We start from the raw sequence: 12,738 nt of genomic DNA, 5'->3' as shown, positions 1-12,738 counted from the left end.
AGAAGGGCAGGTGAAAATTACCCAGCATAGTTGCTTCCATGTCTGTATGTCAAGGACTTCCTCCTTAGTTTTTTGAAGATACACAATTTGATCATATTATTTTGCTCAAGGAAAAATGAAATTAGTTAGTTGGTAATGTTACTTGATAGCTAAGTTACTAATACACAACAGATTTACTTAGATGATTTTCAATAATTCAGAGTTTTATTATTCTGTAAGTTATTTTGCTTATAATAATTTTAGGTTTCAAATCTTCACATTATACATTTTCACTTACATGCAGTGAAAACAGTTCTGTTCATTTTGTGCTCATTAAAATTTCAGACTCTGTATATCCATAAGTTATCTTTTTAAAAGGTGGATAAAAGCTCTAATAGTGATTGCCTCTGCAGAAGAGAAAGATCGAATGTGAGGGACACTTAAATTTTTCATTGTGTACCATTTTTGTACATTTGTAAACTCACTGGAAAAGACTCTGATGCTGGGAAAAGTTGGGGGCGGGAGGAGAAGGGGACGACGGAGAATGAGATGGCTGGATGGCATCACCGATTCTGTGGACATGAGTTTGAGTGTACTCCGGGAGTTGGTGATGGACAGGGAGGCCTGGCGTGCTGTGATTCATGGGGTCGCGGAGAGTCGGACACGACTGAGCGACTGAACTGAACTGAACTGAACTGAAACTGTGTATATATAGTTCTTCAATTAAATGAAACTTGAAAAATCTATATGAAATAGTAATGAAATGATCCTGTGCCTAATTCCCTGCTGATTGTGCATTGATTTTTTTCTCTTCCTCTTATTTATTAGGGGGACTTAGGAACAATTGATGAAAAATACGATGTTGCTATTTCATCTTGTTGTCATGCATTAGACTACATTCTTGTTGATTCTATTGATACAGCCCAAGAATGTGTAAACTTCCTTAAAAGACAAAATATTGGAGTTGCAACCTTCATAGGTTTGGATAAGGTGGGTATTTATAATCTATCTGTATTTTGGTTTTTAAGTGTCAGGTGTTGATTGATTTTGAATCCTAGCTTTTTCTTCATAGTTACTTCAGTGAACCACCTGATCGTTGTGGGAAAAAAAACTTGTACTGCCTCCCCTAAAGTAATATGCATTCCTATGTTGGAGTGATTGGTAGTTTGCATTGCTAACTTCCATCTTCAATAACTACTTTTTTAAAAAATAGAAAAATACTTAAGATATAATTCACAATCATAAAATTTCATTATTTTAAAATATATAGTTCAATGGATTTTAGTACATTCACAGAATTGATTATTCAACCATGACCACTGTCTAATTCCAGAATGTTCACTACCCCAAGAAAGGAACCCCATACATGAGTAATCACTACCCTTGTTCTCCCACCCACCCACCCCCACCCCACAACCTTTAATTGACTTTTTGTCTCTAGATTTATGTATTCTGGACATTGTGTATAAATGAAATAACATAATATGTATCCTTTTGTTTATGGCTTCTTTAACTTAGTGTTCAAAGTTCATCCATGATGGAACTTTGCTGATGGTTCAACAGTTAAGACTCAGTGCTTCAACTGCAGGTGGCAGAGATTTGATCCCTTTTATAGGAACTAAGATCCAGTTCCCTGTCTGCTTTTTTAAAAAAAAGTTCATGTTGCATCATCTGCACTTCAGTCCTTTTTATTGCCAAATGCTCTTCCCTTTTCCATTATGTTCGGTAGCACATTTTATTTATCCATTCATCAATTGGTGGACAACTGTGTTGTTTCCATGTTTAGGCTGTTTATGGTTAATACTGCCATGAACGTTCATGTACACAGGTGTTTGTACACCAGCTTTTCGTGTGCTTATTTATTGGCCATTTCTTTATCTTCTGTTCAGATTATTTGCTTTTTTGTTAATTGGTTTGTATTACTGTTGTAAGAGTTCTTTATACATTTTGGATATAAGTCTCATATAATTTGCAAATGTTTTCTCCTATTTTGTGAGCCATCTTCTCATGTTCTTGTGATGCATTCTCTGAAGCACAAATTTTAGATAGCAGTCTAGTTTATTTACTATTGGTTACTTGTGTTCTGGGTGTCATATCTAAGAAGCTACCATGTAATCCTAATGTCAGGGTGATTTACCTTCTGTTTTATGAGCTTTACAGCTTTAGGTTTTACATTTAGTTTTTTAATCCATGTTAATTTTATAAAGGGGGGGGGCGGTCCAGCTACTCTTTTGGGTATTGGGTTGTTCCGACACCTTTTGTATTCTTTCCCCATTGAATTTTCTTGGCATGCTCGTCAAAAATCAACCAATCATAAATGTAAGAATTTATTTCTGGCCTCTTATTTATATGCCTGACTTTGCATTGATATCGCACTGTCTTGATCATTGTAGATTTGTAGTAAGCTTTAAAATCAGGAATCCTTTAATTTTGTTCTTTAATATCTTTTTTTAATATAAATGGGATTTTCTTAATCTCATTTTCAGATTATTTATTGCTAGTGTATAGAAATATAGTTTCTACATATTGATCTTATGTTCTGCAGCTTTGCTGAATTCATGTTAGTTTTAATAGTTCTTTCATGTGTAGATCCCTCAGAATTTTAATATCTATAAGATCAGATCATCTGTGAATAGAGATAATTTTACAGTATCTTTTCTTAAATAACAATAAAGTAATATTGTTGTGTAGATACTAAGAACTTTGTATACATATCCTTATGTTTAACATGTGTATTCTATAAATGATACCTAAAGAAACATCTTTTTTTTTTTCAGATGGCAGTGTGGGCAAAGAAAATGACCAAAATTCAAACTCCTGAGAATACTCCTCGGTTATTTGATTTAGTAAAAGTAAAAGATGGGGCAATTCGCCAAGCTTTTTACTTTGCCTTACGGGATACCTTAGTAGCTGACAGCTTAGATCAAGCCACACGAGTAGCTTATCAAAAAGATAGAAGATGGAGAGTGGTAACATTACAAGGGCAAATCATAGAGCAGTCAGGTAATAGTTTTTTTCCTTTGCTGTTGAATCTATTTAATCCTTTGGGGGGATTCATACATGTAAGTTTGGTTTTTCTGTTCTCTAGGTACAATGACTGGCGGTGGAAGCAAAGTAATGAAAGGAAGGATGGGTTCATCAGTTGTTGTTGAAATCTCAGAAGAAGAGGTCAGCGTGTACAAAATTATGGTCGATAAATTTTTGTTAAAGCAGCTTTATTGATATATAACATACTATAGAACATTCTACTATTTTAAATGTACTGTAATCATATTTTCAATTAACAGGTTGAGCTTTCTATAAATGGCTAGTATATAAGCCTTGGGATTTCATATGAAGCCTGTTAAAGTTCTAAAAGTATGTTAATTGCAAAGTATTTACTCAATATACTTATCTTTTTCTGTTATCACATTTGGATCATGTAATTTATTTCACTGTTAACTTATTGTTTGACATTTGTTTCTTCACAGTCACTGCTGTATTATCTTTTGTATTTCAAAATAATGATTTAAATTGTAAATATAGCAAAGACTTCTGATATGTTTCCAGATTTTTATCTCAAAATATTTTGTTTCCAGAAGTAAAATAGAATGTCAAAATGCCCAGAAAAACCTATGTTCCATTATCACAATCAGAACACTATACTACTTTCTTCCTGAAAATTCTGAAGTAGCTTATATTCTTCCTCTTAAATATTTGCACAGTATACCTTCACTGTAACTATAATTGATTATACAACACTTAAAATTGTCTTTTCACCTGAATCTATGATGCAGAAATTGGTTGACCATCTCCTAAGCATTAGGTTTTAGAATTGGAACTGGGTTGTTTGGTGTGTTTCTAGTCTTTTTTTTTTTTTAATTGGAAGATAATTGCTTTACAATGTTGTGTTGGTTTCTACCATATATCAACATGAATCAGCAATAGGTATACATATGTCCCCTCCCTCTTGAACCTCCCTCTCTGTTTCTAGTCTTTAGGATCAGAAATTTGGGTTTTCATCATTTTCGTAAATTGCTATTAATCTGAAATAACTCTTGTTGGAATAAACTTAATTGACTGGTAATTTTCTTTGTAGGTGAATAAAATGGAATCACAGTTGCAGAGAGACTCTCAAAAAGCAGTGCAGATTCAGGAACAGAAAGTACAACTGGAAGAAGCAATACTTAGGTTAAAGCATAGTGAACGAGAAATGAGGAATACGCTAGAAAAGTTTTCTGCAAGCATCCAGGTACCTTTTTACCAAAGCTGAAGCTATTGGAATTCAGCAGCAATTTGGCAGAGGCATTTTACTGTTTGCTTATAATTTTTAAAATATAAGGGGGAGGGGGAGGTTGGGTTAGGGTCTGTTGACTTTTGTTTCCTTGAGTACTAATAGATAAATGTCCTGTCACAATGTTGCTCCAGCCACAGCTATTTCTGGTTTCCATTTGGACTGGACAGAAATGTGTCTTCCCTTAACAATGACCCTTTATTTTTTTCTCTTTACAAAGTGGAAAGTTTTCTTAATTATAAAAAAGCAATGCATGCCCACAGTCTCTTTAAAAAAACAAAACCAAGAAAGTTTTTAGAAAATATGCAAAAGATTATCACCTTCAGTTTCTGTGTATGTCCTTTAACTTTTAGTGGCAGTATCTAGTTGGCGTGTATGTGTTTATGTATGTGTTTATGTATGTAGATGTTGATATACATACTAAATTTGCTTATGGATTTTTATAGTCTCGTAGTAACTTTTCTTCACTCAGTAATTATAGTTTCCTAGCAAATGTAAATTTAACTTGTGTGCAATTATACTGACATAGTTTGTACCACAGTTTGATAAAAGTTTTTCTGTGTTGGCTGTGTACACCAACAAATAAATAAGAATAAATATTCTTGTAAGGCACACCTTAATATGCTCATCCAATTATTTCTTTATTCCTAAAATTGTAATTATCACCCGGTATGTGTACAGTGTTTTTAAGCATTTGGTGCATAACACCAAATTGTTCTCCAAAAGTTCTAATTTATTTACTCCTGGTAGCATATGCAAATAATTTTTCTAAGTGAACACTAAGTACTCTTCAATATTTTGTGAGTTTGCTACATGGATTTACTAACATTTCATGTGTTTTGTTGGCCATTTTCAATTTTTATATTTATTGTTCCTGTTTTCTGCCCATTCCTGTTAGTTTTTCTTAAAGATTTTAAGTATCTTTTAATTTATAATGTTTAAAGCAAATATTACTGTTTGTAAGTTAAAATATTGACCTTAAATTTTAAAACATTCTGTAGCGTTTATCAGAGCAAGAAGAATATTTGAATGTCCAAGTTAAGGAACTTGAAGCTAATGTACTTGCTACAGTCCCTGACAAAAAACAGCAGAAACTGCTTGAAGAAAATGTTAATGCTTTCAAGACAGGTATGTTTAAGTACAGACTTTTTCCCCTATATTGTCAAAAACAGGTTTGTAACATTTGTAATGTTTAAGATCATGATTTGTAAAATAAAAAATAATAGATTATATATATTATGTTCAAGTGACCACTCTGTTTTACAGTTTTTATTTCATCCTCAAAAGGTTATAAAGTAAGTACTAATAAATTAAGTACGTCATTTGACAGATAAAACTGAGGCACAGAATGGTTTACATAATTTGCTCAAGGTCACATAGCATATGGTGGTGATACAGGATTTCAGGATGAAGGCAATCTGATTCCAATACCTGTGCTCTTAATGAGAACTTAAACATACATTTTTCTTTCCAGAACTTTTTTCTTCTTGTGTATATATAAACATGTAAGTGTTCTACCAAAGTTTTTAAACAACAAAGGGAATTAGTTCACAGGCTCATAGTCAGAATTGGCTTTGACATTAAAATGCTTTGGTCATGTACTTGAGTAGCCCGCTTCTATTTCCATGTTCAGGTTATCTAGTCGCTCAGTCGTGTCCAACTCTTTGTGACCCCATGGTCTGCCAGGCTCCTCTGTCCATGGGGTTCTCCAGGCAAGAATACTGGAGTGGGTTGCCAGTTCCTTCTCCACGGGATCTTCCTGACCCAGAAATCAAACTGAGGTCTCCCACATTGTAGGCAGGTTCTTTACCATCTGAGCCACCAGGGAAGCCCACTTCCATGTTAAATGTGCATAGGTATGCATCTTATGGCAGGAGGTGGTAACAGTGCGTTTCACAGTATTTCAGTGACCCCAGGAAACACAGCCTTTATTACATCCAGAAAGACCCTTTTCACAGTCTGGTTCATGAGCAAAGGAAGACAAATACTGATTGTTCATCCATAAGCATTAGATGGACTGGAATTGGAGCAATTATCTAAATGTTTAAAAAATGAGGGAGTTTTCTTCCAAAAGAAGTGAAAAGATTGTAAGCAGACATATGTCCACTGTGCACGTTGCATATTAATATATACCTGTATTTTTTATTTTTTGTTAGTCACATTTATTTTTATTTTTAATATTGAGGTAATCACTCAAAAAGTATCTGCTACTGACAAAGCTTTGTTTTCGATGCTGTTGATCAAGCGGTAAGCAAAATAAAGTCCCTCTTCAAGGAATTCACCCTTAAGAGATAAGGAAATTGAAATACATCACATACTGTAACAAATACATCACATACTGTAACAGGTGGTACTAGGTGATAAAAGTAAAACCAAGGAAACGGAATGGCATGGGGATTCAGATAGACAGAGTGGTTAGACAGGCTACTGCTAGAGATTTGAGCAGAGACCCAAAGCAAGTATGAGTGCAAATGTGGGAGAAGAGCATTCCAGGATGAATGTAGAGGAGAAAATAGAGGCCATAGGGCAGGAAATAGTATGTCAGAAGTTTCTAGCAAGGAAACCAGAATCCCTAGACCTAACTGATAGAAGAATCCAGATAATGTAGCGCCTCATAGGCCATGTTTCCAGGGGAAATGAAAAGCCATTGGAGAGTGATATACAGGGAGGTGACATAACCTGACAGGACCTTTTTTTTTCCTTGCGTTCATTTTGGATTTGTATTTTACTCTTGCAGACACAGACTTCACCCTACTCCTTCCCCAGGATACCTACAGTATTTGTTACTGCCTTTGATGGAACCTAGTGGTCAAATAAAAAATAAATCTTTGTCATTTATGACAATATTCTCATTGAGAGACTACAAGAATTTGCATTTTATTTGAAAAAGACTCCTTGACTTTATTAGGAGCCCTGTATATATATATATATATATATCTCCTCTCGTGGAAGTACTGGTTGTTATTGGTAGACTCTCAATGTCTGATATGGAAGCCCATTTATGCAGGCATATCCTTAAGTTAAATATTTCATTTTATATTAATTTAGATTTTAAAAATCTGGCAAATGTGTGGAGAATAAAAGGAGTAAGGTGATATAAAATGGTGACTTTGAAATGATAAATTACATGATGTCCATTTTCCCCTCCTATTTCTAACAGACATGCTACTATAAATGGGGGAATTTAATGCGTGTTAAGTACTTGAAAATAAGGAAAATGATGTTCTGAACAGTGAAACCCTTTCCAGTTACATACTTGGCCCATCCCAGTATAAGTCATGATGCCATGATCCCACAGCAGCTGGTACTCTACCCCATAAGGGAGCTAAGCACACAGACTCGCCACTGTGAGCAAAATAATTCCTTCAATAAATATAGTATCTTAGTATCCTTAAGGGAGAGGAGAGAGTTAGAAGACTAAAAGGGGCAGGGTTTTGTTTTGCTTTTTTTTTAATCAAGTGGTGATCTCAAAAATACAAAAAATAGACATTGTAATTAAACTCACTAGATGGGCTTTTAAAATCAGACTAAAGAATTCTCTGATAAATGTGGAACAAAAAGATAGTTGTAAAATTTGGAGAATATTGAAATTCCCTCTTACCTAACAGAGAATAGACAGTCGAGAGGAAACAACAGTTAAGTCTTTTCTTTTCCTCTCAGCAAATCCTACCTGCTTTCTCCTATGCTAAATGCTTCATACCTCCCACAGAAGCTTTATGGAGTTTCTTTCCATAAGTTGGCACTGTTTCTGCTTCCTTTCTAGACATAGGTATCGATACTTTGAACTCCTTACCTTTTTGCCACCTGTCATCTTTCCTACATCATATAATGATTAGGGTTCAGATATAGAGAACTGAATCCACTCTGACTAGTATAAATATGATTTTTCATGTGGGAGTGTGTATTTGAGAGAGAAAAAGACTGTTTATAGGATCATTGTGATAACTTAAATTTTAGGCTGAACGCTAAGAATAATTTCCAGAGCTACTCTGAAGAACCATGAAAGAAATTATACTGCCTCTTCTACAATTGAAAAACCATCTATCAAATTAGGAAAATGACACTATAACTGCCAACAACAGAGGCACATTGTACCTATCATAATGCACCCCGTCAAAGTTAATGCCATTGCCTGTCAGTTTTCAGAAACTTTTGACAGGACATCAGAGCCTCTACCACCACCAAGAAAATTTTTCCATAACTTCCAGCAGAAACATGCTCAGTTCATCACTTTTGCCATCCAAACTGTATGAATTTTTCTTGATTGAATGAACTTAAATTTATATCTAAACACTAGGTACAAGGGAATCTAGGAAGTGTAACTTAAGAGCCTTCTGTGCCACAGAGAAAAGTGCCACTTTAGTCTATCTCCCCGACTTTGTTATAGGGAGGAGAATTGGAGGTTAGCAGAATTAAATAACCACAACTTCTTCACCCACAGTCTATAGTTGGGTAGAACCTAAGGGTAAAAGATCATTATGAAACAAATACTCAAAGTACCTTATAAACTTCTTAAAAGAGCTTCACAGTATGAAGTCAATAAGAAATATGGGTTATGTTCACAGCTGAGCCAGAGAATTTAACTATATGTTGTTGTAACACCATTTGTTTTGACATAGGGCATTTTGGTTTTGTGTTTGGGGTTTTGCTTTGTTTTTGAGGCCCTTTTCCTCAAATGTTTAAAGTTTCTTTTGCATGCATCAGGTTAAGTTGTATTGACTGGAGAGATTTATTGAATGCATCTAACAAATGATGCTTATTAGTGTAGAAACTCAAATTAATTTTACTTTTTTTATCCCCCAGAGTATAACAGTGTGGCTGAGAGAGCTGGTAAAGTGGAAGCTGAGGTTAAAAGGTTACACAATATCATCGTAGAAATCAATAACCATAAACTCAAGGCCCAACAAGACAAACTTGATAAAATAAATAAGCAATTAGATGAATGTGCTTCTGCTATTACTAAAGCACAAGTGGCAATCAAGACTGCTGACAGGTAGAGTTTGCATAGTACCCTGTCTTCCTCTTCCCTACATCATACTGAAAAAGGGATTAATATTTAAATTTAATGTCTAATAAATGTTTCCTGTTACTTATTAAGATCTGACATTGTTACCTAGTAGGATTTTAATAGGTGGACACCAATAGTAAATTATCATATCCTTAGTTTTTAAAAACTGATTAAAGAGGTATGGCTTAACAAAATGTGGTTATGTAACTCCCCAGTTGTGAGGACATAGGAGTTAAAGTTTCATTTCTCTGGTTTAGAGGGATAGATGGTGATTCATTTAAATAGATCTAGGTCTTAGGAGAATAAGAAGGATGAGATCTATTAGGATAATTGTTTTAATAACTGAAATTTTTATTATTCCATTGTCCCAAAAAGTTTTTAATACATTCATAATACAGCTCTTGTTTTATATTTTAGAGTATTAAAGTATTCTAAAATAAAGCAAAGTGTGTATAAAATGTTGAAATGTAAACAGCTGTTTGTCTTAAAATTATAAACTGGTTGCATAGTGATTATCGGTTATTCGGTTATCACAGTGCCCTTTGTTCAAAGGTGCTAATTAATAAGCAGTCTTTTACCTAAACAAAAGGTATCAGTCACAGGGAAAAATAGTTGTGTGTGTGTGTATCATTGTCAACCCCGTTTTCCTTTGTCTCATTTCTTCTCCTCACTCTGCCCAAAACACTTCCTTTCCCTGACTTGAACCAGGAAGTAATTTACTTGAAGGTATAGTTTCAAGAGTTAAAGATTTAAGACCCTCCAATCTGACAAGGAAATGACAAGACTAGAATAATACAATGGACAATTTTGCTTCATAGTCTTAAGATTGAAACTAAAATTTTATATACGGAAGTTTCATTAATTTATACTAAGAGTTTAATAAAATAAACAACATCCCACAAGTGTGTGTATAAACATAAAAACCAATTGAAAGATTTTTAGTAAAACATGTTTTTAAATCTTATCATAGAAAACAATGTCACATTAATGTCATGAAAAGTTTTTAATACAAGATTTTGCTTGTTTAGAAATCTTAAAAAAGCACAAGACAGTGTCTTACGTACAGAGAAAGAAATAAAAGACACTGAGAAAGAAATAGATGACTTAACAGCAGAGCTAAAAAGTCTTGAAGACAAAGCAGCAGAGGTTGTAAAGAATACAAATGATGCAGAGGTAAGATGTGGAGAAGGGGAGAGGGTGCTCTTTGAAGCAGTAGAGAATTATGGATGACATCAGTACCTTGTGTAGTAAGCATTCAGTAGGTTACATTTATAATTATATTAACTTTTCATCTGTGTAATAAATGACTATTTTAACTTTTCTGTAAATAACATTTTCTTTAAAGTGAAAGAGGCATGAGGCGAGAGTGCTAACTTCATGTTTGTAATGTGAAAATCCCTGTTCTGAGATGATCGTATCTATAGCATCTCTTTGTTTCTTAGGCATCCTTACCAGAAATCCAGAAAGAACATCGAAACCTACTTCAAGAACTAAAAGTAATTCAGGAAAATGAACATGCTCTCCAAAAAGATGCACTTAGTATTAAGTTGAAACTTGAACAAATAGATGGTCACATTGGTGAACATAATTCTAAAATAAAATATTGGCAAAAAGAGGTGAGAATTGTTAAGTGTAAATTTAAAATACCATTTATGAAAAAAGCTGGGGTTTGTGTTTTTGAAGTATGTTTTAATTGTTAACTTCAGGCTATATAATCACTTCTCAGATTTATAGGGGACAAAATGAACAGTATGTAGGAGTTATTATATACAGAAAAATAAGGGTAATGGTTGGAATTAATCAACATTTTCATCCCAGGGCTTATATAGAGATTGAACATGAACACGAGCACTATAGCTATTTTTTTTTAAGTCCTTTGAAAAAGTTGATACACAAATGAGTCACCATTTCTTATTATATGTCATTTTGATAGGTAATTAGTCTTAAATTTGTGAGTTTTTAATATATTTGGCTGTCAGGTCTTAGTTGCTCCATGCGGGATCTTTATCACAGTGCGTGAACTCTAGCACCTGAGCTTAGTTGCTCTGTAGCATGTGGAATCCTAATTTCCCAACCAGTGCAAGGCAGCCTCTGAACCGCAGGACCACCAGTGAAGTCCCTGGGAGGTTTTCTTGAAACAATGAATTGTAACACTGTTTTCTAATATTCATCTAACTTTATAGATTTCAAAAATATCACTGCATCCCATAGAAGATAATCACGTTGAAAAGATTCCAGTTCTAAGCCCAGAAGAGCTTGAAGCAATCAAGAACCCAGATTCTATAACAAATCAAATTGCAGTTTTGGAAGCCCAGTGTCATGAAATGAAACCAAATCTTGGCGCCATTGCAGATTATAAAAAGAAGGTACAAGTAAACGACTCAACGTGTAATGGTCAGAAAGTCTCTTTAGTCCTTAGCCTAAATTGTTAAGCCTTTATTTTATATAATTAGCAGTTTTAATTCTCATGTCAAATGTGTAACATGTTTTTCTCATTCTTTTCGTAGGAAGAATTGTATTTACAACGGGTAGCAGAATTGGACAAAATTACTAATGAAAGAGATAATTTTAGACAGGCATATGAAGATCTTCGAAAACAAAGGCTTAATGAATTCATGGCAGGTTTTTATATAATAACAAATAAATTAAAGGAAAATTACCAAATGCTTACTTTGGGAGGTGATGCTGAGCTGGACCTTGTAGACAGCATGGATCCTTTCTCTGAAGGAATCACGTTCAGGTTTGTAATGATGCCATATACCAAGTTTTGGATTTTTCTGTTAACATTTCTGTACATATTCTCCAAACTTAGTATTATTTAGGGGTGGGATGTGACAGTTAAGTCTACAGCGTATTTTATTTGATAAACTAGTTTGCCTACAGGCTTCCTGTGTAGCTCAGCTGGTAAAGAATTCACCTGCAATGCAGGAGACCCTGGTTCAACTCTTTGGTCAGCAAGTTCCCCTGGAGAAGGGATAGGCTACCCACTCCAGTATTCATGGGAAACAGGAAGAATAGCAAGAATTACTTACTGATCTATTGTTTAAATCTTATATTTTTGCTAGGTGTTCTTATGTGTTCATCCTCCAATAATATTTTTTATAAAATAACCCACCAAGAATATATATTTATGAAAAAGCAAGTTAGGAAAAAAAAAGAAAAAGCAAGTTAGGTATTTCCAAGGAATGTGGTAGAAGCCAATTACAGGAAACAAATCATGGAGTCTTAATTTAGCTTTACAAGTAATTTAAGTGATGAGATTTTCTTAATTATTTCAGTGTTCGACCACCTAAGAAAAGTTGGAAGAAGATCTTCAACCTTTCAGGAGGAGAGAAAACACTTAGTTCATTGGCTTTAGTGTTTGCTCTTCATCACTATAAACCCACACCCCTGTACTTCATGGATGAGATTGATGCAGCCCTTGATTTCAAAAATGTTTCTATTGTTGCATTTTATATATATGTAAGTAATCATTTAG

The 12,738-nt window shown here is 34.1% G+C and overlaps 1 protein-coding gene across 4 annotated transcripts in view; it reads left to right on the top strand.

The window, feature by feature from the left end:
- SMC4 (structural maintenance of chromosomes 4) overlaps nt 1–12,738 on the top strand; it is a 33,756-nt gene that overhangs the window by 19,606 nt on the left and 1,412 nt on the right. For all 4 annotated transcript variants that reach the window (XM_055410623.2, XM_088839406.1, XM_055410640.2 and 1 more), the window contains 11 exons: nt 808–969; nt 2,757–2,982; nt 3,068–3,147; nt 4,058–4,210; nt 5,254–5,380; nt 9,056–9,245; nt 10,289–10,433; nt 10,703–10,876; nt 11,444–11,626; nt 11,768–12,000; nt 12,539–12,722. In XM_055410623.2, coding sequence (XP_055266598.2) covers nt 808–969; nt 2,757–2,982; nt 3,068–3,147; nt 4,058–4,210; nt 5,254–5,380; nt 9,056–9,245; nt 10,289–10,433; nt 10,703–10,876; nt 11,444–11,626; nt 11,768–12,000; nt 12,539–12,722 — 1,857 coding nt within the window. The remainder of the gene's footprint in view (nt 1–807; nt 970–2,756; nt 2,983–3,067; nt 3,148–4,057; nt 4,211–5,253; nt 5,381–9,055; nt 9,246–10,288; nt 10,434–10,702; nt 10,877–11,443; nt 11,627–11,767; nt 12,001–12,538; nt 12,723–12,738) is intronic.

Source organism: Moschus berezovskii, chromosome 1 (assembly GCF_049115385.1).
Source record: "Moschus berezovskii isolate FMDL1 chromosome 1, NW_MosBer_1.0, whole genome shotgun sequence".
Classification (NCBI taxonomy): Eukaryota; Metazoa; Chordata; class Mammalia; order Artiodactyla; family Moschidae; genus Moschus; species Moschus berezovskii.
The sequence above is the reverse complement of the archived record's forward strand: the minus strand, read 5'-3'. Positions and strand labels throughout refer to the sequence as shown.